This window comes from Argiope bruennichi, chromosome 6, assembly GCF_947563725.1.
Source record: "Argiope bruennichi chromosome 6, qqArgBrue1.1, whole genome shotgun sequence".
In the NCBI taxonomy this organism is placed as follows: Eukaryota; Metazoa; Arthropoda; class Arachnida; order Araneae; family Araneidae; genus Argiope; species Argiope bruennichi.
In genome coordinates, this window is record NC_079156.1 from 127,808,806 (window position 1) to 127,835,032 (window position 26,227).

At 30.5% G+C, this 26,227-nt stretch overlaps 1 protein-coding gene across 1 annotated transcript; it reads right to left on the reverse strand.

Moving 5' to 3' along the window:
- Window positions 1-3,941: 3,941 nt before the first annotated feature.
- LOC129972042 (zinc finger protein 605-like) lies at window positions 3,942-21,035 on the reverse strand. The gene is made up of 2 exons (XM_056086023.1): window positions 20,095-21,035; window positions 3,942-5,430 (listed from the first exon to the last, which is right to left on the reverse strand). The coding sequence occupies exons 1-2, from the start codon at window positions 21,033-21,035 to the stop codon at window positions 3,942-3,944; spliced, it is 2,430 nt and encodes an 809-aa protein (XP_055941998.1).
- Between the last annotated feature and the right edge of the window lie 5,192 nt (window positions 21,036-26,227).

A 26,227-nucleotide genomic window follows, 5' to 3' on the forward strand; every position in this document is an offset into this window, starting at 1 on the left:
ACTTCCTTAGGGAAGTGCTTTATCGTACCCAGTAATGGCCTTTAAAACTCAACCACAATTCCAATTGCTATAGTGGCAGTCCGGTTATTCAGTTTTTTTATCCGTGCGCCTTCGAACGCGTCGAGGAATCAGTGTTACGTTATGATCATCATTACATCAGATCGTCTGCTAGTCCTCCTGACACTTTGATCATTTTCATTAACTGGTTCCTTATTGTCTGGTGAGAAGAAAGAATTAAAATCGCAATTAAGGCAATTAAAATCGTAATTTAAGAAATATTTTTATTTAAAAATATTCGTTGCGTTGTACACTCTAAGAAAATCATAAAAAGCATTTTATATATATTAAAAGATTGTCGTTTGGTCTCTTTAAGCAACATTTCACAATCATCCATGCATTTTCTTTAGATCGATCTTCATTCGTTCAAAAAGATAAAATAGAATCCAAATTGAAATTATCAGGAGTATTCATTAATTTTGAATTAGTACTGATTCTTCGGATCAGAGAGGTGAACATAAGTTATGTTTTTGTGAAAATTGCAAGGGTGAATCTTGCCGGTGATTAATATTCCATCGCATGACCGACATAGATATCATTCTATTAATTTTTCGTATTATCAAAAATATTCAGTAAATATTAATAAAAAGAAATCAAGGTTTCAATTGATTAAAGCAGTATAAGAACATAGTCGCAATGTTTTTAATTATTATAAAAATTAAAATTTTTTATACATTTAAATTATATTTAATGAAGGAAAATTACATTAAAAACGTGCTAGAGAATCTTTTTTAATTTTAAGATTGTTATCATATTCTAATATAATATCCAACATCTAAGGTTTAAAACGAGCCTTCGATTTGTGTAATTTTCTGCAAAGCTTTTTAAATTTTCCTTAATTTGCAAAAGAAGTACAAAAGGCAATTGTTAAAAAAATTATATTAAATAAACAGATTTTGTTTAGAAAACACTGGATACGAAATATCCTTGATCGAAATTTCTTTTTTGGCATCTGTCTTTTTAATCCATTTCAATAATTAATTAAAAAAGTCTTAACAGAAGACTTTTTCCTTTTTTCTATTTCTTCATATAACAAGATGTAAAAAATAGAAGCTTATCTCTGAAATATCGAAAAAAAAAAAAAAAAAAAACGGAAAATATTTTTACCTATTCAAAAACATATATTCTGTGCTTTATAAACAATCGTAAGTTCAACTGAAAAAATATGAAATACTTCAAATTAATGCTAATCAATTTTTATATCAGATTTTATTTAAAGATAACCTTACTCCCTTCTAGAGTTTGATTCGGAGGAATGTTGAAAAAATATTTAATCAATTCAAGGAGATAAATTTTAAGGTTAAATGATTCTGCCAGTATATCGAAGAAACTATAAAAATTCAAATATATTTCTTTATGAAAAACGCACGCACACATTCCATGCATAACCTCATGTATCATATATATGAAATTAACACCAAGGTTTAATGCAATTTAGTTGAATTAACAATGACACAGAAAAGAAAACCTCTGAAAAGACAATTTCAAATTTACTCGGATTCTGTTGAAAAATTAAATAATAAAATAATTTTATAATTTTATCAAATTACAATGTATTATTAATTACAGCCAAAATCATAATCTAAAAAGTAAATACACATCTTTTATGTACCGACCAAAAAATTTCCAACAAATAATTGTTGCTTTTAACATTCATCAGTTTTTTTAATAACCAGATTACTCACAAATGCATTATTCTGTAATAGTAGGAATCCAGTATCTGTAGCTTAAACCCTGAAAAATTAATTTCCTTGCATTCATTTTATCACTAACACGTTGCTGTATCACTAATGACCTGGTTGAAATTCAAGCGATGCTTAAAAGACTTCCCAATTAGAAACATAAAACCCAGTTAATGCATTCCCAGGAAAATTATTCGAAGAAATGATAATTCATTAATGTTTAGAAGAAAAGAATGACGATAAAATGCCTCGGCACATCAGCACAATACAATATTCTTCGAAACAAGGTGAGATTATATTTTAAGAAAATGTATCAATATAAAAATTCTGCATATTAAAATAGTTTTCAATCCCTAATAGTTTAAAGATGCTATATAACTAATATGCTGGTCGAATCAAAGAGATGCTTAAAAGATTCTCAATTGAAGACATAAAGACCAATCAATTCATTCCCAGGAAAATGATTCGAATATATAGAATTAGTTAGCTTTGAGAGGAAATGACTAAAGATCGAATACCCCGGCACATCAACACAAAACAATTGTCTTTGAAACTAGATGAAATTATATTAAGAGATAGGGCAGCAGTATTAAAAATGGGTACAATTAAATAATTTTAGGTGCCGCATGATTCGAAACAAAACTTTAATTATAATTACAAAAAAAAATCTTCAAAAATTTTTATAAAAGACTACCTTACATTAAAAAAAACACACAACACGCAAAATAAGCCGAATCATAATAATTTGAACATTAGCAATAGAAAAATACAAGATAAAAAGTTAAGAAAAATGAAAATAATCAGATTTTCACTTCAACAATGAAACATATTAATGAAGCATATTAAATAAGTTTAAACATGTTTGTTCAATTTGTTAAAAATAGAAAATACAATGACGCGTTTAAAACTTATCATTGAAATGATCATGCTTCGAATTTTGGTATGTTGTAAAAACAATTTTTTGCAATGGAAATTTATTGCGTAAATGACGTGTGTTTTAAAATTAATTAAATTGTTACCAAACATTTAAAAAACACCGGTTGGTCCTCCAAATTCCCCGCATTAAAAATGTACATTAGACAAATTTGCAAATTTTGCAATTCCTGCATGTGTCAACTGACATGTTTATCTTAAGTACCAAAAAAGATTACACAAGTCATTGGAAAAAATCTGTTATTCAATTTATTTATTTCATAGAAAATGACTACAAAAAATTCCTTAGAAAGGAAAAACAATATATCACAGATATTTTGATATCTTAGGTCTAATATTAAAATATGTATTAACTTTTTACAAAAATGCATTAAATATCTCATGTAGATAACGATTTTCAAGATATGAAGAACGGTACTCCTAGCGAAATTCTTCATTAATATTAAAAATAGATTTTTGTTTTATCTATATTTTCCAATTGCAGCAAATATTATTCATTAAGAAAATATCAAATTAAAAAAAAGTGTTGCTTACATTAATTTATCGATTATTACAATTATTTACCGCACTCAAGTAATTTTTTCAGTTAAAATATCGTTTTACGTATCATTATTTAAAACCAATAATAAGTTGGCATTAAAATGATTCCGAAATACTCTGAAAAACTATAAATGAAACGGTAGATACCATTAAATTCGGAAATATTGAATATTGAGCGAAAATCAAAACCAAAATAATTTTATTTGAAGAGAGGATAAAATGAATTTTTAATATATATGTGTTAAAATTTTTATTAGGATTTGAAAAATATAAGCAATATTCATACACTCAGATATAAAGGCATTTGAACTGAAAAAATATTTTCCTTGTCAGTTATTAGTAAAATACAATAAGCTTATGGGTTTTGTATCAGGAAATATACTTCGTCAAATGAATAAAATTCATACAGTAAATTTAAAAATAAAATTATAACAACTTTCACTTAAAATTCCTTAATTCGATAAAATTTCGATAAAGAAGGTAAAAAAAAAATAATGGAAGTGTAAAATAATTATTGCTGTAATTTGCTGATTACTTTCACTCGTGCTGTCTTCTGTGATGCTTTTTACAATCGCTGCTGTGCGCGAATGTCATTTCACAATCTGGACATTTATAAGGTTTTTCTCCCCCGTGTGTCCTCACATATTAAAATTGTTTCAATTCGGCTAAGAATGTAAAATAGTTCCATACAAGATTAAAAGAATTATTTCGGTAGTTTACAAGTTTATTTCACTTATGCGCGCTCCTCTGATGCAAATTGCAAGAGCTGCCAGTCGTGAAAGTTTTTCCACAAAATGGACATTTGTAAGGCTTTTCTCCAGTGTGGGTACGAGCATGTGTTTTAAGAGTACCCTTTCGAGCGAAAGCTTCATTACAAACATCACATACAAACGGCTTTTCTCCAGTGTGGGTACGAGCATGTGTTTTAAGATTACCTTTTTGAGCGAAAGCTTCATTACAAACTTCACATACAAAAGGTTTTTCGGCAGTGTGAGTCCTAACATGTCTCTTAAGAGTACCCTTTTGAGCGAAAGCTTTATTACAAACATCACATACAAAAGCCTTTTCGCCAGTATGAGTCCTAACATGATTCTTAAGAGTAACCTTTCGAGCAAAACCTTTATTGCAGACGTAGCACACGAAAGGTCTCTCACCGGTATGGGTTCGATGATGTCTGTCGCGATCTATTTTCCGAGTAAATTCTTTTCCGCATACATCACATGCATAAGGCGTTTTGCCTGTGTGGGTTATGTAATGTAGGTTGAGACCTGATTTTTGAGAGAACTGCTTCTTGCATATATCGCGCTTCTCGCTAGTGCCTGTTCGATAATTCGTCTTAGGAGTGTCTTTCTTACAAGAGTTCTTAGGAAATTTCTTCTTACCAGAACAGAATCCGGAAGGACCAGCCACAGCATTGTCATCCTCCTTGGTAGAGATAGGTTCCTTCAAGTCGGTACTTATTTTCTTCTTATTATTGTGACCTTGAGAATGCATTTCAGGTGAAATATTTTTATGATTTAAACTCTCTGACACATTCCTCAAAATCAAATTTTCATTTCCAGAAATACTTTTACTTTCTGAATGACCTGTTTTGACGACACATTCTAGAGAATCAATAAATTTTTTTTTATCGTAATTCAAAGTTTGCCATTTGCTATTTTCAAGAGACGTTTTAAATTCTTCATCCGTTGTTGCATAGAGCAGGTCTGATACACCTGATGCACTTTGATTTTGTATCTGAAAACCACTTGACCCGGCTGAAACTGTCGTCTCTTCATAAGCTTCACGATGGACGATTTCAGGTCTATGAGCAGATTCAATGTTTTCTGAAGAAGCTGTAAAAGATGTGTTTTTTTTGCCTTGCACTTCAGTCGCCTGAGCATCTGAAATGCGATAAAAATAAGAAATATCACAAGGATCACATAGTTGTGCATTGTCGGAGCACTCTGCAGAATTCCTGTACTTATTTACTTTTCGAGGAAGAGGTTTAAATTCTTCATAATGTTGATACAGCGATAAATTAATCAGCTCAGATTCTTTATTTTCCTTTTGCTGGAAAGACTGACTTAAATACAAAGAATTCTCATTCGAATTTTCCGTACATTTGTCTTTGGCTTCTTCATTATCTTCATCTGAATTTCCTGTCGTTGGCAGTGAATACACGATGTCATCATTTTTATAAAATACGCAAGGATGATGCTCACCGTAAGTCAGTACTCTGCGACAAATTTGGCAAAAGTATCGAGCCATTAATTTCCAACAAAAATAAAATTCCGACTTATCAAATTTTTAAAAATAATTCTTAAATAGGTGAAAAACGTAGATTTTCTTTTCCTCTACAGTTTAATGCTGTAAGCGTTGGTGATGAGATTTACATTTGGTACTTATGGTTATAGTTACAGTATATTCAACGATGAAAAAATTATGAATGTTTCATTTTTTAAATAACGTGCTAGAGCCCTTTGCCCTAAATTCAAATATCCAGTGTCTAATATTTAGGATCCACTTTCTCTTCATGTGTTTATTTGCGATATCCTTATCTTAATCCGGATAGCAACTGAATTAAAACAAAAATAAAGATTATGATCTAGAATGCCTATTACCCTCGCATAGAAATCTGGATAAAGGATGATTGTTTTTAACCTGAATTCCACGATTGATTCGAAGTTATTACTTTGAGTGTATCTTGATCTTTCAGTTCAACAATAAAAACTACTGTCGAGCAAAATATATCTGTCTATGAAAGAAGGTATTATAAAAAAATTAAAAGCGATGAATCAGATTTTAAAATAGAAATATACTGTCCATAAAATGAAAATTTACCTTAAACCAACTTTTACCGCAAACGTTTCTATGATTTTTTCCCTCTTAATGTACTCGCAAATAGGAAAACATTTAAAATTCCACGAAATTCTGTTAATTGATATTTTAATAACATTTTTATAATAAAATCAATTTAGTTTTTTCTTTTTCCTTTTTCTCATAATTATTGTAAAAGATTTGGTTTGTATTTATTTTGAGTGAATAAAGATATAATCGAATGTATTTTCATAGTCATTTGCTTGTAACTTGTAATTCTGTTATTAAATTATATGTAAAAGACTGTTTTAGAATGGAAAGTATAATATCAGTAAAATGAAATTCGAACTTTTCTTTATTTCTTTAATCTTATCATTTTTAATCGATTAATCTTTTCTATTTCAAAGCGTTCACAAGTATACTTTTAATGCCCATTAAGGGTCTACTCAAGTGCCTGCTTCTTTATTAGACCGTAATCATAAATTAGGATTTAATTTCAAAAGAGACCTCACTTTTGTTTAAAGTCCGATATTATTGCATGAAAGTTTAAACATCAAGCCTATTCAGATTTTGTCCTTTGTTATGCATTTTAATTTTAAATTTCTTACATTAAATGAATTCGGTATTTAAAAGAGCGCATGAATACATGATGTCGGGAAATTTTGATTTTCTACAATCTTATCTACAAGTGGATCAATATTCAGCATGTTAAATATTATATAGCATAAAAGAGAAATAACAATGTAAAGTATGGAAAGATAGGACGCTGTTAGATGAAATTATTGCGATAATTAGTTCATTATCTAATGCCAAACAAAACTTAATTTACAGCTTGAAAATGATGAGATGGTATTAATAGCAAAAATGTGTGCATGTGTGATGTAATATTTTTTTTTTAAATCTGAATCCTCCCGTTAGTTAAGATTTTAAAATATAATTATACATGTATATTAAATAAAATCTTACATTTTATTAAAATTATTTTCTATGAATGTAATCACTCAACTGCACTAATAGCTATGAAATATTTTGAAATTCAATGAGATTCTGTTAAAAAAACTATTTATCAAATTTTTTAGAGATTAAATTAAAATTTTTTGTTTATTTCGTCACCCCATAAACCAAAAGAAGCGATTCGGTTTCCTATTTACTTTCTGCTAATAAAAAAAAATTTCAATGCATTTTTATGATTATTTACTTCTAAGTTATATTTCAGTAATCAGATTGTGTCTGAAGAATTATTTTCGAATGGGACTGAGAAGCAATACAACATCAGTAAAATAAAATCCGGAAACAAATCTTGCAATTCTTTCATCTTTAATAGTTTGGGAGTTTCTATTTCAAATATTTCACTAGCACAAATTTTGTTGCTGATTAACAGTTCACGTCTTTTGACCACTGTCCGAAATTAAAAGATCCAGGAGATTAATTAGAAAGACAGAAGATAGATTTGTGCTGAAAGAATATTTAATTTCTTATAAATAAGGTAGTGAATATTCTTATACAATTCCCATTTTTTTTCTGAAAAACAAAGATGATGCAACATTTTTTTAAAGAAAAGGATATCGGGTATTTATTGCATGAAAATAAAATCATAACGTTGATTGCATTTTAACTATAGTTCCAAGGTTTCAAAATAAACTCAACTTATATGGATTAACAAATTTTGAATTTCACAAATGCTAGGAAATATAATGAGAAAAATTGAGTAATCAAGACACAAACTCAATAGTAGGTAATAATCTTCTGTTGTGTTCAAATACTCTTCAAAAACCTCATAGTATTGTTCAGTTGAAGACACCATTCATTGCAAGCATCATGAATATAAACGAATGACAGCCTCGTGGAACTTTAAACAAGAATTTAATATTCAATATAAAATCAGATTCTATAACAGGAAATGTTTATACGTACACGAAACTACAGCATAGTCTCTAATAATAAAAAATCCTGGTTTGGAATCTTTGGAAATTTTATTCATTACTCATAGGAGGAGAAAGAGTCATTCAAATATCTAACATTAAGTTCCCATCAAAACAAGAAGAAAAAAAGCACATTATAAAAACGTGTGAATCATGTTTGTAGCAAATTATTTCGTATGGGGCAAAATGAAGCAGGTTTATTCCTTTTGTGATCAATATTGAATACTGATTGTTTTTATGTTTTTCTTCCATTCAGTTTCAAATTGAATGCTTCCTTTTTGTAAGAAATTGGATATTTTTATTTTTCTTCTTCCGCAATTTGTTTTCAATCATGGAATATTATATTTCAAATCCATGCACCATTAGGCCCCCACAATCACCATCGGCTTTCAGAAAAGAAAAGAAATAATTTTTCATTCTCCTCATTTATTTATTTACATTTTACAATAATTTTCTTTTACCATTTCCACCAGGGTGCATAACTCATTTAACCTTTTGCACTCGTAAAAGTAATTCGATGCTTAATTATTCATTTAATAGAAAGACTTGTTTATTGCTCCGAAAAATAATTATATATAATTGTTTTGAGTCAAATTTTCCCGTTTACTAATTTGCATCTTATTATTATTCTGCAGGTATTTTTAATAAGGAAAATCAAATAATAAATAAAACGTCAAAATGATGAGCCGTTTTGAATAGCCTGTGAGAGTCAATATCTGAGTGTAAAGGGTTAAAATCTCAGAAACTAATTTCAACCTCTTATCATTTCCAGTTCGTGTCAAAATGCATCTGAATGCAGACTAGTCTTCAAACGGAGTCTTCTGTACAGATAAATAAGACACTAACATTGGTTAGTACTCATTTTTCAAAATTACATTTATCATTGAAAAGAAGTAAGAACTGCGAATAAATTGTGTAAATGGTAATCCGTGCATAAAGTAAATTTTAGAAACAAATACAGATCTTGAATAAATGGGTAAGAAGTTTTTTTTTTAATTGAAATATTTGCTTTAAAATTTTAAGACGAGCGGAAGAAATAAACCGTGCAATAATATCCTTGACCAATTCCTCAGATGAAAAGAGGATGCATGCAGTGTCACAATTTATGATTATGTTTATTTACTGCTCATAAGTTTATTTCAATGAATTGAATATTTACATGGAATTCCTAAAATACTAATTTCATAGTTTTCAATATGCATTCGAATCAGTTAGGGAAGCAGAACATCAAAATTGAATACAATCTCGAAACTAAATTCAGGGTGTTGAAAATAAAAGAAAAGGAACGATGTCCTTATGACAAATGTTGCGTAACATTGAGCCTTTAGTTATGTGAAAACAGCGATGACAGTTCATATTTCTCAGCAGATGTTTTAATTTCGAAACATAATTTTCATTTTTAAAGGTTCTAAATTTTTTTTTCTACAATTCATTTAGTTTTAATCTAGTGAAAATATATCATAGGAGCAAACGAACTCGATAATTGCAGTAATATGCATGAAATTGAAGATTTCAAGAAGATGCATTTATGTGTGCTTTGATTTGAATTAATCTGAAATCATCAAAAGTAGCGTTACAAACTCCTCTCCCATGGCATAAAGAGCAAACTTTTCTGTAATGTCTGAAACATCTCAAGAATGGAAGTTAGCTTACTACGCAAATACCAATAAAAGATGATTTCAATTAAAATATAAAGCTCTCTTCAGTTTAAAAATTTACAACCGCTATTGATAGTACCATTGCCATGCGATTATTTTTCAATTTTTTAAATTAATACTCTCTCTCGTGATTTCAGATTACAAAATCTATCATTTTTCGAATTCGATTCAGAACAAAACAATCCAAATGGATTTTTCCCATAGAATCACAATTAATTTCTTCATTTGCTGCTGCAATAATAGTTTTTATAACAGATATTTCCTGATATATTTTCCACAACTATTAAAGGGACTTCTCTGATTTCTTTATTAACTTTTGTATGCAATTTTCAAATTTGAAAAGACTGATATTATGAAGCTTAAAACGCATTATTACGTAATGTGACATGTATAAGCCCATTTCCCTTTTACTATACATTTTGAATGCCATATATTTCGACAAACAAATTAAATTAGAAAACTGAACTGTTTGGTGTGATTAAGAAATACTTCAATAGTTTCAACAATGAGCATTCTTACATACACTTGAAAGCAAAAAATATTAATATATTCCGATGAATCCCAAGTTTATTGTAAATCCAAAATTCTTGTCTTGTGTAAAGTAAAAACTGTCTGAATTCTATGGCTTTGCAATTATTTTAAGTTATCCAACCAGGGTGGCCATCTATTATATTCCTTAGATATATATTTGTTAAATGCCTCTAATATATTAGATATCGTTGCTCTTTCTCTATAGGAGATACGCACATTATCTGTAATGTCCTGTTTCATCCATAAATTCAACATCTTTTCCATCACATCTAAACATACATTATTCCTGAAATCAAGGGAAATATTGGTGACCAGACACCAGTTAGGGATTTCTCCTGATACGCTGTGTGTTTGTCGATAATAAAATTCCTCGTTCAGCTTATTAATGCTATCTTCATCTCCTCTTTCGACAGCATCGGATTCTGGTACGCAAACGCGATTCCCAGCAGACTTCCCCTTATCCGTGTTTACAAATTAATCATTATTATTTATTATTAGTAGAGATTACATAAATCGATGAAAATAAAAATAATTTCCTAGAAAATGACCACAGAAATTCTTGAAAATAAGAAAAAAACTATCACTGTAACATTGGAATATTTTGCATAATATAAAATTATTTTTCAGAAGCATTCACAAAGTGCATTAAATGTCAGTTATAAAGGAAAATTTTAAATATTTAAAGAAATGAATATTTTGGAAAATTTGCCATTTATAGAAAAAAATTAGTTTCATTATATCTTTGCTGATGGAAAAATCCCATGAAATGCTTGGAATTAATGCAAATACTTGGTGTTGTTTATAGTAATGTATATAATAATGGTGCATTTGAATATAATGCTTCCAAATAATAATATTTTTTATTAACATCAAATTCAAAATCAATTGATTAAACAAATGCCAAATTAAAATCGATTATTCATGTTGTTATTCGATTGTAAGTCATTTATTTGGTTGAAACGTCGCAATCAGTGCTATTATTCAAAAGCGGCACATAGTTGATCAATCTCTAAAACTTGTATCATTGAAATGGCAATGCTTCGAATTTTAGAATGTTATAAAAATAATTTTTGGAATTCTTAAATTATAGCGGAAACATGCCAAAATTTCGCTTTTTAAAATTTAATATAAATGCTCATACAAGTTTAAAAAACCTCGTTCCCAACTGCAAATTCCCAACATTGAAAATGAGCACTTGCCAAAGTGAAGAATTCTGTTTGTATTATAATGTCAACTCACACATTTATCTTTTATCATTAAAGCAGATTACACAAATCCTTGAAAATAAATTATACACTGAATTTGCTGAATTTATTTCTTTCATAGAAAATAATCAAAATGAATTTCTTTGAAATAAAAAAAAATATCACAAGAATATTGAAATCTCTGGACTAATATAAACTTGTTTATTAAAATATTCGCAAACTCCATTGAATGTCTCTTACAGAACACAATCTTAGATATATAAAGAAAGGCAATATTTGCGAAATTCGTCATATACCGGGTGCGGCATAAATTCGTGCAAACATCAAAAAATCATAATAAAAAAAAGTAATGCTCGAAAAAAATTGCGGTTTGCTGGAATATGTTCAGACAGTCTTTGGATTTTGTTATTTCCATTAAAAAATGTATTTAAAACAGTAACCGATAGATGGCGCTCACTCGTCATACCGAGACTGTTTATGCAAATCAGTATAGCTATAAAACACAAGGTTGGTAATGAATGGATCTGCCATTCGACGCCAATAGCATGCTATCGCTACCGGATCGAGCATTAATGATTAAACTTTTCTCTAAGAACGGTGAATCCGCGACTAACGCATTGCGACAGTTACGGACGGTGAAAGGAATTAAGGCGAAGAGAAACCCAATTTCATTGAATGGGATATTGAATTTAGTTCGGCGTTTTCAGGAAACGGGAAGATTAGAAGATTGTCCACGAAGTGGCATACCATCCGTCAGCGCTGACCGTGTCCCTGTTGTCCAAAGGGTCATGATAAATGTGGCAGCCGAGACTTCAACGGGGAGTTCCAGTGCACGTGAAGCAGGTAATAAAGCATGAATTCCGAAAAGGTCGATCCGACGCATTCTGCACGAAATCTTGAAACTGCATCCGTACAAGATAGAGGTATTTCACCAGTTGTTGACAGCAGATTGCGAGAAAAGACAAGCCTTTGCAACATGGGTGCTCGCACAAATGGAACGTGATCCTCAATGGTTACTGAACATCATGTGAACAGATGAAGCCCACTTTTCATTGCATTGTGACGTCATTACGCAATATAGTCGTATCTGGGTAGCATCAAACCCTCGTGCGTACACGACCAAACCACTACATTCTCCACATGTGACTATTTTGTGCGGTTTCACTGCGTCCTTCATTTTAGGCCCTTTCTTTTTTTGAAGAGCGTTGTCCTGTATCCGGTTGCAAAACCTCTTCCGTCACTGCAGAACGTTATCTTATCTGCAGAACGTTATCTTTGTCGAGACCAGGTTATGCCTACTTTGCAGCAAAATCGTGCGTTATCTTCCACCACCTTCATCCAGGATGGTGCCCCGCCCCACGTTGCTAGTTACGTTAAGACGTTCCACCTAGCCACATTCACTGATGACATAGTGATAAGCAGAGGATGTATGAATGAGTGGACCTCACGACCACCAGATCTTTCTCCAGCGGACTTTTGGTTGTGGAGATACCTGAAGTCTCGTGTCTACCGAGGCTCCCCTGCCACTTTGATGGAACTGAAATATGTCATTCTGTTGGCCGTTATTACACGCATATGTAATAGGCGTAGTCATGCGCTTCACTTGCTTAATATCTTGTGGTGGCGGTCATGTTGAGCATCTTCTGCTTTTAAATAAAATGTATTATAATGTTACTGTGCTTTGTTTTCCTGATTTGCATAACCCACCTCGGTATGACCGTGTGAGTGCCATCTATCGGTCATTTTTAAATACATTTTTTTAATGGAAATAACGAAATTCAAAGGCTCTCTGAACATTTTCCCGCAAACCACAATTTTTTCGAACATTACTTTTTTATTATGATTTTTTGAAGTTTGCACGAATTTATGCCGCACCCTTTATATATATATTTTACTTTGCGAGATTTGTCCAACTGTAACAAATCTTATTCAATAATTAAAAATCAAATTTAAAAAATATCGCTAAATTGAATTAAACATCAGAACATTACAATTAGAACTATCAGAATTATTACAATTATTAATCGATGTCATAATACGAACCATTATTTAAAACTGGCGCTAAGATGGCATTTACTTTTTTATTCAAATGCGTAGTAGAAATAGAATGTTAAAGGTAAATATCAATAAATTCGGAAATATTTAATTTATGATTTAAATACAAAATAAATAATAATGATATTTTTATAAGGAGACAGCTGAAACCTGTATTTTTGGTTTCAACTGACAATGATTTATCTTTTTAGTTTAAAAAATATGAAAAACATACAAAATTTTTATAAAATTAGCCTTTAAATATAAAATTATTTGAATAGAAAAACATATTTGCAACGTCAAGAATGTTTCAATTACAAAGTAACAGCTTATATGTTTGAAATATGCTTCTTCAAATTAATAGAATTCGAAAATAAATTTTTAAAATAAAATTAGAATTCGTAAAGATATTTAAAAAATAAAATTATCACAATTACAATTTCTTCAATTCAATAAAGAATTTGAAACAGTTTCATACTAGGGTAAAGGAATTTTTTTTGTAACATGCAAATTAATTTTACGAGTTCAAAATTAATATGTTTCCACACCAGCTCCTTCAAATACTTCTAAATAGTGTGTTTTACAGTCCACTAATTAGACTTAAATTTCAATCACATCTGTGGTGCAATTTTTTAAAGAATTCATCTCATACTCATTTTTATTGTATGAAGTTCGCGTAAAATCATGCATACATACTCCTATATCTGATTTGATATTGACAGTTTCCCTTGTATCTTTATTATTTCTTTTTCTAATTCGCATAGCTACAATATGGTGCATAATTTGAATCTCGGTTTGAATTCCATGATTGAAAAGCACATAGACGGGGCAAGTGAAGAGTCTTAATAACACTAGAAAAGTGGTAGAGGACCCATTACTTGCAGATATCAATGGCGGGTCCTCTATGATTAGGGTCATTAACTTTTTAAAATTTAAAATGTCTTGAGCTCGCAATTTGCTTTAAATTTCGCTTCGAAATGTAAAGATAGACATTTTTATCTTTACCAATAAAATAAATTACCATTTGATTAGACAACAAATAAATTGGAAATTCCAGATACAAGTGCTTGCCATACAACCCCAGACAATTTGATTTGCACCTACATTTTTGACAGCAGGTCTTAAATTTTTGATATGCATAGCTGTATTTGGTTTCCGCCAAACGTTTTGCTTGCCATCCGATCAGAAAAAGATAGTTTTACTTTCATCAACAAAAATTACATTTTCCTAAAATTCTTTTGGCTGTTTTACAAACATTTTAGCAAATGCCAGCCAAGCTTGTCGATTTGATTTGCTGATGTAGGGCATTTTGTGAGATACTCTGCCGTATATTTATGTTTTCTTAAAACATTTCTGACAGTTTCAGAAATGTTTGGTTCATTTCACACTTTTACTTCGTGTAGTCAAATTTACTGCTCTAGTTTTTGGATAAAAGTGAATTTATTTTATAATCTACCACTTTTCACGTTCATTAAATGTCCTTGGACGCCCTCATCTTTGCTTGTTTTGAACACTATTTAATTTCTTGAACCTATAAATAAAGTTAAAAACAGTAGACTTACTCGACTTCAAGATGTGATCTATAAAGCGAATTAATCTTCCATTTTTCCAATGACTTATTACAAGATTTCGCACTTCAACCGATATAGCTTAGAGTCTCGTCATTTCTTCTGTAACTCATGTTAGTTATTGAAAATATTATGTTTAAAATTATAGTTTAAAAATGTAGAAGTAAATTCAATTCTACGGATGTGCTGTATGCTTGTTGACTTTCTCATTTCGAAAGTGTCCCAATACCTTTTTGACTCCTATTTGACTTTGAATTATATTTGAAAAGCTAGATCAAATTAAAATTTTACCATAAAAATAAATTTTGCTTACTAATTGTACATCAAATATTAAAATATCTCTTGATTCACTTTGTTTTTCTTTTAATGTGATGAATAATTTTATAAATAGCTTTGTAGTTATTCATGCTAAGTGTCCAATACTTTTTTGAATGACTGTATGTAATATGGAAAATGAAATTGCTTCTATCTTCATAAGATTCAAATTCAAAATGCTATTCCGTAGATTTGATTAGCACATCCTTCGCCGTAATTTCCGATTGTGTTTTGATCTATTAAACAGATGATCTTCCTTTTACTCTGTCTTTATCAGAGAAACTATCCTCGAATCCAATGCTAATTACAGGCAGGAGGCAAAGGGCATTAGTGGCAACTAAGTTGTTAATTTGTGGGTCAACGTAATGAATTAATTTCGAATCGATAATATTATTGCCATTTTAATATCTTATTATTTACGCAATAAAGATTATCCTATGAAATTCTCCTGGGGTAGTTTGGAAATTTGTAGAGGGAGGTACCAGCTTAGGTGTCACCCTCGTCATCTGACCGGGGTTCAAAATTGCGAGGATCGTTCCAAAATAGTCCTAGTGATGCTTTAAAACAGCGACATTAATATAACTAAACTAAAACCTATGATATCCTTGATACAAGTGATGTGTGTAGTGTGCGGCAAATCTTTCAATTATTGTTTTTGAACATTCCTTGCCTTCTCATCACATTTTAAATAAAACTTTTTTTCCATATTATGTTAATTTAAATTTTGTGCAGAATTAAAAAAAAAAACTTATATGAAAATATATACAGGGTATATCAAAACTAATATACAAAAATTTAAATGGTGATAGAAAACATCTAAACAAGCAATTTTCACAATACAATGCATGGACGGAGAAAAAGCGGTGAACCACTAGATGGCGTTGTAATCAAAATATAAAACGCGATTTTATTTCTCATCGTCATTTCTACAGTTGATTTCAGAAGGTATGGCGACGTATAGTAATCAGGAAAAGGCGGGCATGCAATTTATGTATGTTCTGGCTAGTGGGATTGCATTTGAAGCCGCAAGACTGCACAGATAGCGTTTTCCGAGAAGCCACATTGGAAGGATTGGTCGGGGTGGGCCCATACCTTGAGTGGCACGCTCATCCAATTTCTCCTGTCTGTTTCCAGAGGGTCCATTTGAAAAGTATCGCCTATGAAAGCCCTATCGTCTCCGACGAAGACCTAGTTACCAAGGATTTTTGTTGTTGCCGGCACCCTCTGTAAAATGCCGGATGTGTGAATCCAGAAAACCTTACTACTTCGCAGGTATAACACCTGCATTACAGCAGGCAATTTCAATAATTTTGCCATACAAGTTATCAATAAAATTGTTTAATACCTCCTCTTTCCGTTTGATGTTTTGTTCTTTCATGTGACAGTGAAGGATACCTCCTAGCGGTTCACTGCTTGCTCTCCGCCCATGCATTGTGTAGTGAAAATTGCTTGTTTAGATGTTTCCTATCACCACTTAAATTTTTACCTATGAGTTTTGAAACACCCTATATAATGAAATATATGGATTGAGTTATTGTTACTTTCAGGTTTCATGATAGATTGGTGCATATTGAAAATGCATTTACATTAGGTATCTTAATTCAAAAGGTACCTATCCTATCCTATCTCCTTTAGAGTGAATGCTTTACTTCGGCTTCCATTTGTAATTCCCTTCCCCTCTTTTTTTTTACTTTCGACTTGAAGATAGGGTATCTATGTTCACGTCGATTTCCTCCTTCTATTTTTATATTAATTCAAAGAAAACTCTCTCCCTCTAAGTGCGAGTGTATTAACAATGTATAAAGTATTCAATGTTTAAATCAATTCTACCGAATTTCATACAGATTTGCTTTTGAGGTTAAAACATACGCAGCTCAGTGAGATTTTATAAAAGTTCAAGTTTTTCAATTAGTGAAAAAAAGGGTGTTTATGTCTTTAAAAATATTAAAAACATACCGAAATAATTTAAATTGAAAATCACAAATTATAAATCATTTCACAATAAAATGCTAAATTTTTCTTATCTCTTATGAGACACATATAAAAAGTAATATCATGCATTTCTCAGAGTTAGAACTTTTCTTACATACATATGAAACAAAAGCAGATGGAGATTCAGTACGGCAACCAGTAGAAGGCATTTGTAATGAACAATTTTTTTATAACAATAAAATAGAGGTATAACGGAGAAATAGTTGAATTAGAAGTAAAAATATTCATTTTAGAAAAATTTGAATAGCTAACTAACTCTTTGACCTACAAATTTCCTTAATTTCCCAATTAGATGACACATCAAAATTGGATCATTAATAATTATTTTCACTCTTATAATGACGTGAGATTATTTGAGATATTGAAGCAAATTTAAGGTAATTTTGCAGTTTAAATTACTTTCCCTTAATTTCATATATAAAATTAAAAATGTACTAATTCGATGCATGAATCAAATAACTCATTGTATGTGAAAGGGTTCAGGATGTTAAGTTATAGAACTATAAAGAATTTAAATCAAGCATCTTGTAACTTCAGAATTCCACTTGAAGAATTAAGAATGTAATTCAGAAGCAAATATTAATCTTAGCATATCTTTTATAAGAGTATGAATTTAATTCAACCTACATACATAAAATTATAAGAATTTCTCATTCTCACATAAAAGGAACATTTAATAATCAATTGAATGAAAAAGCAACAACTTTCAGCGTTCTTTTTTATTAATACTTTATTTTCAAACTGAATGAAAGTGAAATGGCCTGGAAAATAATCTGGAAGTCTTTTCTAAAGAAAAATAAGTGAAAAATAATTAAAAGAACCTTTATTAAACTATGTAGCAGAAAAAATGTGTTCTATCAAGCAAATTCCAATAAATTAAAAAAAAACTAGTCTTTGTAAAATTCATCTGCCCCAATAAAAACAGATTTTTTATTTTCCAATTGGTACAATTTGAATTAGCATTTGTTTATTAAATGCCTATATCGCGCAAGTAAGGGCCACTCGCCAGTGTGTACTCTGTTTATCGTTATCATTTTCAAATTTCCAAGAATTTTTTTTTGTGTGTTTTCACTGCGCACAGACACATTGTTCTGCAATAACAGAAATTTAATATATTCTGCTTAAACCCTGAAAATTTCGTTTTCCTGTAATCATTTTATCACTATCACGATGCCATATCACTACTGCGCTGGTCGAAATTCAAGCAATGCTTAAAACAGGTTAATGCTTTTACGTTAAATACATAAAGACCTGCGAATTCATTCCCAGGCAAATGATTCGAAGACATGATAATTCATTTAAATGTAGGAGAAACGATTGAAGACCAAATGCCCCAACACATCAGCACAAAACAATGGTTTTCGAAACAAGATGAGATTATATTACAAGAAAGGGCAACGATATAAAAAATACATAAGTATAAATCATTTTTATTCCCGCATGATTCGAAATGAAACGCTCATTGTAAGTACGAAAATACTCTAAAAAGTTAATAAAAGAATCCCTTATATTGAGAAAAACTCAAAACAAAAAAATTAGACGAATCATAATATCTCAACCATTAACAATGCAAAACAACACAACATGAAATGTTAATAAAAACAAAGAAATGATCAAAGTTTAATATCCATAATTAAATATATTGCTTTAAAATAATTTTAAAATGGTTTTTTTAATTTGTTAAAAATACAAAACACTAATGCACGTTTAAAACATGTAACATTGAAATGTTTGTTCTTCAAATTTTAGTATGGTGGAAAAGTCATTTTTTACTATTATTATAATAATTATTGTAGAAACGTGCCAACATTTCAATTGTTTTTTAATTAATTAAATTAAGAACAAACAATTTCAAAAACATCGTTTGGATCTCCAAATTCCCAGTATTGAAAATGTACCTTAGGCAAATTTGCATATTTTATTTGTCCTGTATGTGTCAACTCACTCTTTATACTCAATAATAAAAAAGAAAACACAAATCATTGGGAAAAAAATGATAATGTATTTAATAAATAGAAAATAACCACAAAGAATTTCTTAGAAAGGGGAAAAAATATCACAAAATCATCGGAATAGTCTGTCTATTATAAAAACATTTATTAAACATTTTACAAAAATGCATTAAATATCTCTTGTAGAGCCATTAAGATATGAAGAAAGGTACTCCTTGCGAAATTTGTCATTAATAATAAAAATAGAGTTTAAATTTTATCTATATTTTCCAAGAAATATTCCTTAATTCCATTAATATTCCATCAATTTATAAAAATATTGCTTACATCAGTTCAAAATATTGTTGTCAATTATAACAACTATTAACCGAACCTACGCATTTTTGTTCAGTTAAAATATCATAATATGTACCATTATTTAAAAACGGCACTAAGTTAGCTTTAAAAAATTTTCCCAAATATTCTGAAAAACTAAAAATGAAATGGTAAATATAATTCATTTTGGAAAGTAATTTCATTCGGACTTAAAACAAAAACAAGTAATAATTTTTTTTTTCAATGGAAAGGAGCAGAAAATGTATTTTTATTACTAATTGAATAAATATTTACTGAAATTAAAAACATATAAACAGTGCTAAGACACTTAGACATAAATGCATTTGAACAGAAAATATATTTTCATTGCCAATAATTAATATAATACAAGTAGCTGAGAGTTTTGATATCATAAAATATGTTTCGTCAAATCAGTAAAATTTAAACAGTAATTTTAAAAATAAAATTTTGAACATTCTGAGCTAAAACTGTTTCGTTTAGATAAAGAATGTAAAATAGTTCCATACAAGATTAAAAGAATCATTTCTGTAATTTACAAGTTAATTTCCCTCATGTATTCTCCTCCGATGCCTGTTACAATCGCTGCTGGACGAGAAAGCCACTCCACAAATTGGGCATTTATAAGGCCTTTCTCCAGTATGGGTCCGAATATGTATATTAAGATGACCTTTTCGAGGGAAACTCTTTTTACAGAAATCACACACAAAAGGTTTGTCACCGGTGTGAGTCATAACATGTGTCTTGAGATCACCCTTACGAGCAAAACTTTTTTCACAGAAGTCACACCCGAAAGGTCTTTCGCCAGTGTGGGTGAGATAATGTCGGTCGCGATATACTTTCCGAGAGAATTCTTTCTTACATACATTGCACATGAACGGCTTGTCGCCAGTGCCCGTTCGATAATTAGTTTTAAGAGTGTCTTTCCTACAGGAGATCTTAGGAAATTTCTTCTTATGAGGACATATTCCGGAAGGTCCAGCCACAGCATTGTCTTCTTCCTTGGAAGAAATAGGTTCCTTCTCGTCGCTAGACATTTTCTCGTTCTTATTGTGGCCCTGAGAATGCATTTGTAGTGAAATCTTTTCATCATTGACATAATCTACCACTTGCATTTTGCCATTTTCCGACTCGTTACTTCCTGGTAGCCGATCAGGATTCACAGTCGAATTTTCAGCTTCAGAAATATTATTATTATCTGAAAGAGTATTTCTGATAACACATTTTATAGAATCCATAAAACCCTTTTTATCTTTATTCAAAGTCTGCCATTTGCTCTCTTCAACACACATTTTACATTCTTCATCAGTTGTTGCATATATCAAGTCTGATGCACCTAATACCCCTTGATTCTGTATGTCGACACCATTTGTTCCGGTGACAACTATAGTTTTTTCATAAGTTTCGCTTTCATTTTCAAGTCTGTAACGAGATTCTGTAACGAGAAGAAAGCAAGAGTGATTCTCATCGTGTGTCACTGTTTTACAGCAACGTTTGCAAGGATTTTGATCCATTATTTTCAATTTAATTAAAATTCTGTTAGATGAAAAATGTACAAGACTCTGTTATAGAGGAGAAGAAATGAGGATTTCTGTTTCTTCATCAGTTTTATACTTCAGTTGTGGTGCTGATGTCTTCAAATTTCAAAACTATTTCTACAGTTAAATCACATACGAAACTTGAATAAATTTTGAATTGATCATTTCTTAAATAACATGCTGGAGCCCTTTGTCCTAAATTTAAATACAGGATTCTATTCTAAAGAAGAATATAAGACTTAAAATGTAAAATCAGTCTTCGCTTTAAGAAATTTTTTGTTAATTTATGATTACCCATGATATTACTTGATTTAGTTTCATCTGAAAACTAATTAGTATAAAAAAAGATTTAGAAAGGCTCCTACTAGAACAGATTTAGGGTCGAAGACATGGGTATTGGAAGATCTTTTTTTCAAACTGAGTTCCGCAGTTGATTCGAATTTATTACTATTCATTTGAAAATTCAAAACTCCTGTGAGATTTACGATTGTAAAAAAAGATATTATTAAAAAAGTCGAAAATAAAAGAATACGATTTTAAAATAAACATGTCTTATAAATAAAAATTTACATTTTATTATATGTTATTAAAAACATTTTGATTGAGTTTATTCTCTCAACTGCACTTGCAGCTATGAAATGGTTTGAAATTCAATGAAATTATGTTAAAAACATTTTATTATATATTTCATTACATTAATTAAGATTGTTAAAGATTGTTTTGATTCTGTTCCTCATGACCAGTAAGGAATGGTTTCGTTTCCTTTTTATTTTCTGCCGATAAAAGAAAAATCAAAGCATATTCATGATAATTTAAATATAAGAAATGCGACATTAATCAGATTGTGTAAAAAGGATTATTTTGGATGGAAGTGATAAAAAATATAATATTCGTAAAATAAAATATTTTTTTTAAAAAAATTGTAACTTATTATACAAACTCACCATGCTGTCAAGTACTAAAAATGAATATATTTTGAAAGAATACTTAATTTGGTATAATAAGATAAACGATTCAAGATGTTTTCTAAGAAATTAGATCTCGTATTCATTACCTGAAAATAAAATTCCTTTGTTTCGCCCTCTTCAAAATTCCTCATAAAGGGATAAAAGTAAAAATTTCCCGAAATAATATCTCAAATTCTAAGTGAAGAAAGCTGCATTTTGTCTTTAGTTCTGCAATAGTTGATTCCTATCGCTAAACATTTATCCATAATTACTGCAACATCCACTCAACAATAATGACTGAATTTCTACGGCCTTATTTTATTATTTCTAACTAGCCACCTTTGGCGACCAGCCGGTTCGCCAATCTTAATGTTCGTTAAAATTTTAATAATTAAATATTTTATGCAATTCCTACTTTAATAGCTTCTTTATGAAAGTATTTTAAAAGCTTTAATTTTGATTGTTATATAATTCACTCATAATATTATAAAGGCCTTCAGTCATAACGTAATATGTATCTCTAATTTTCTGTTAGCTCCCGTAGAATTTATGCTTTAAATTAAAGTGGAAAGGATTAATCTGCAATTAATATAATAATATTTTTTACTGAAACAAAGCATTTTTTATAATATGATTACTGAAAACAGAGTCACTGAGCGTTTAAACTTTATGGGCACTAAAGAATACCTTTCTTAATTTATGTAATATCTGAAGAATTTGTCAACAAAATTTTCTCAGATTCATCATGAGCAGATCGATTAATTAACAATGTTTAATTTTAAATACATCAAACACAAAGAAAATAAAACGAATCATTTAAAATAATCGGATGAAAACAGGTTAAAAAAAAACTACTTAAAAAACGATGTACTTAAAACTATTAGCATATACAAAAAATATATAACTAAAATAAATACAATTTATTTACAAAAGCGTACAACTCACCTAAAAATAATTTAAATCAAGTCCGCATCCGTTGATAATAGTTGTCAACAATCAGAACACAATGCGCATGCGTGAATTTTCAACGCCAGTTACGGTAACGCAAATGCGTGAATTTTTCTACCCCAACTGGGATAACGCTATGCGGATTACAAAGTTCTTTATTCGGTTTTATTTTAATTCAAAAGTACTTCAGAATGAATCTAAAACATTGATAAATTAACAAATTGAATTTTAAATGCATCAAATATTATAAAAATAAACAGAATCGTTTGAAATAATCGGCCGAAAAATTGTAAGCTTAGCCTCATTAGCGTGGGAAAAAAACTAAAGCCTTACTCATTTGGCGGTGTTGAAAAATGAAAAGATTTTTTTTGAGGGAAAGTTAGTTTTTAATTAATAATTAAAATTCTAATTAAAAATTCAAAAAAGGGACACCAGGTGCACATTCCCGACCTCCAAGGTATACATGTACCAAATTTGGTAGCTGTAGGTCAAATGGTCTGGCCTGTAGAGCGCCAAAACAACCACACACACACATTGAGCTTTATATAAGTATTAGTCGCCTTTGGCGACCAACCGGTTCGCCAATCTTAATGCACGTTAAAATTTTAATAATTAAATATTTTATGGAACTCCCATTATAATTGCTTCTTCAGTAAAATATTTCAAAACTTCAAATTTTAACAGTCATATAATTCACTCATAATATTATAAAGGCCTTCAGCCATAACGTAATATGTATCTCTCTAATTTTCTATTAGCTCAAATAGAATTTATGCTTTAAATTAAAGTGGAAATGATTAAACTGCAATTAATATAATAATATATATTGTTACGAAATTTCGGGTTTGTTTGGATAGTGGAAGTTATATGATGTGGAGAACGCCCAATCAGCAGGCGGCAGTAGTAAAAAAACGACGTTTATTTACACGAAGACACACAGCACAGCACAAAGACGACAACTATATACAGCACAGAGAAGACAATTATCTTCAGCCGCGAGACGTGCAAAGAGCAGCACACAACAAGATTCTACTGCAGACAGTAGCGCACGGCTTAGTTCAGCACAAGCTTGACTCCGTCGCTGCTCTGCTAATCCCTGGAAGACCAGTTCTTCACCGTCGATTCCGACTACTCTACCCCGGCAGCTGCAGACCACCTCCTTTTATAGGTCTCAGGAGGCGGGGCCAGAAGCCTCTCAACCAATCAGGAACGTTCCAGGCGTATCTCGGTTCCTAATGGACGGATCGGGAAAATTCTCGATGTTTTCAGTCATCAAATTGTCGCCAAGTTCTGGGACCTCCGACGCGACACCCGGACTCAGTCCAATACAGATGACTGAAAAACGGCCTTTCTGATGATGGAACCAACTGTGCTAGGAAGCAGCTTTACAGATTCGTAACAATATATATATATATATATATATTTTACTGAAACGAAGCATTTTTTTTTTTTTAATATGAGTACTAAAACAGAGTCGCTGAGTATTTAAACCTTATTGGCTCTAAAGCATATTTTTCTTAATTTATATAATATCTCTAGAAGTTTTTTACAAAATTTTCTCAGATTCCTCATGAACAGATCGATTAATTAACAATGTTTAGTTTTAAATGCATCAAACACTAAAAAAATTAACAGAATCGTTTAAAATAATCTCACGAAAACATATTAAGCCTTCAAAACCATGTCCGTATTCGTTGAAAATAGATTCCAACAATCAGAACACAATGCGCACGCGTGAATTTTCAACGAAAGTTACGGTAACGCAAATGCGTGAAGTTTTCTAGTCCCGTTGGGGTAACGCTATGCAGATTAGAAATTTCCTTTATTCTGTCGTACTTTCATTCAAAAGAACTTCAGAATGAATATGAAAGATCGATTAATTACCAATGTTTAATTTTAAATGCATCAAACATTAAGAAAATAAACAGAATCGTTTGAAATAGGCGGCCGAAAATTTCTTAAGCCTATCCTCTTTGGATTGGGAAAAAAACTGAAGCCTTACTCCTTTGGTGGTGAGGAAATGAAAAGAATTTTTGGCGGTAAAGTTAGTTGTTAATTAATAATTAAAATTCTAATAAAAAATTTAAAAAAAGGGACCCCAGGTGTAATTTTCCGAACTCCAAGGTATGCAAGTGCAAAATTTGGTAGCTGTGGGTCGAACAGTCTGGCTTGTAGAGCGCCAATACAAACGCACACACGCGCGTGCACACACACACACACACACACACACACACACACACACACACACACACACACACACACACACACACACATTGAGCTTTATATAAGTATAGATAGATAAAACTAAGAGAAAGCCATAATTGAATATTTCTCAAAATTTAAAACTTTTTTATAACCAGTAAATTACCAAGCCAAAAAAATTTAGTACTTAAAATAGGCGCCTTCAATTATTAAACTGAGTCATTTACTCATTGAAATTTTTTACTGCACGCTATCTCTTCGAATGCACCAGATTCAAAACCGGATTATAAGTTTTAGTGTGTGATTTTCCGTAAGAATAAAAAAAATTGATAAAGTATAAAATGCATGAAATAATCGAAATATCAAGGCTTATAAGTAAATGCTGCTTCAAGGAATAAGCTGCGTGTGAATGCTCTAATTGCATAGAAATAAAATGAGGCAATTAGAGTAAACAAGAAACAAATTTTATAATAAAAAATTATCTTCAGGTGTGCTCAAATATGCACCTAAAAAATAGCAAAGAATTGTTACATCGAAGCCACCATTCATTAAAAGCATAATAATTATAAATTAATAACAGTTTCGTTAAAGCTCAAATAATAATTTACTGTTGAATACAGAAATAGATTCTAACACAAGAAATGTTGATATTAGTGTGTCCCATAAGTTTCTTTCCTATTTCTAATATGAAAAGAATACACAATATTTACTGTTTGAAATGTTGTTTATTTTGTTATATAAGTACCACTTTTCTGTATTACCTGCTTCCACCTCACAGGAAGCCTCATTATGCCTTCTTTCTAAAATTGCCGTGTTTTGGATAAGAAATAATCCTCGAGGTGCGCTTTTATTTCTCTATAGGATTTAAAGCGCTTATCGCGAATATAATTTTTTAAAGACAAAGACACAGAATTACTTTTCTGATCAGATTTTTGCGAGATCTGGAGAGTATGAAGCATACGGAAAAACATCCCAATCAAACTGTAAGAGCTTCTCTCTTACAACTGATGCAATATGTGGTCTGGCGTTGTCATGATGAAAAACAACGCCTCTTCAAATCATTAATTCTGG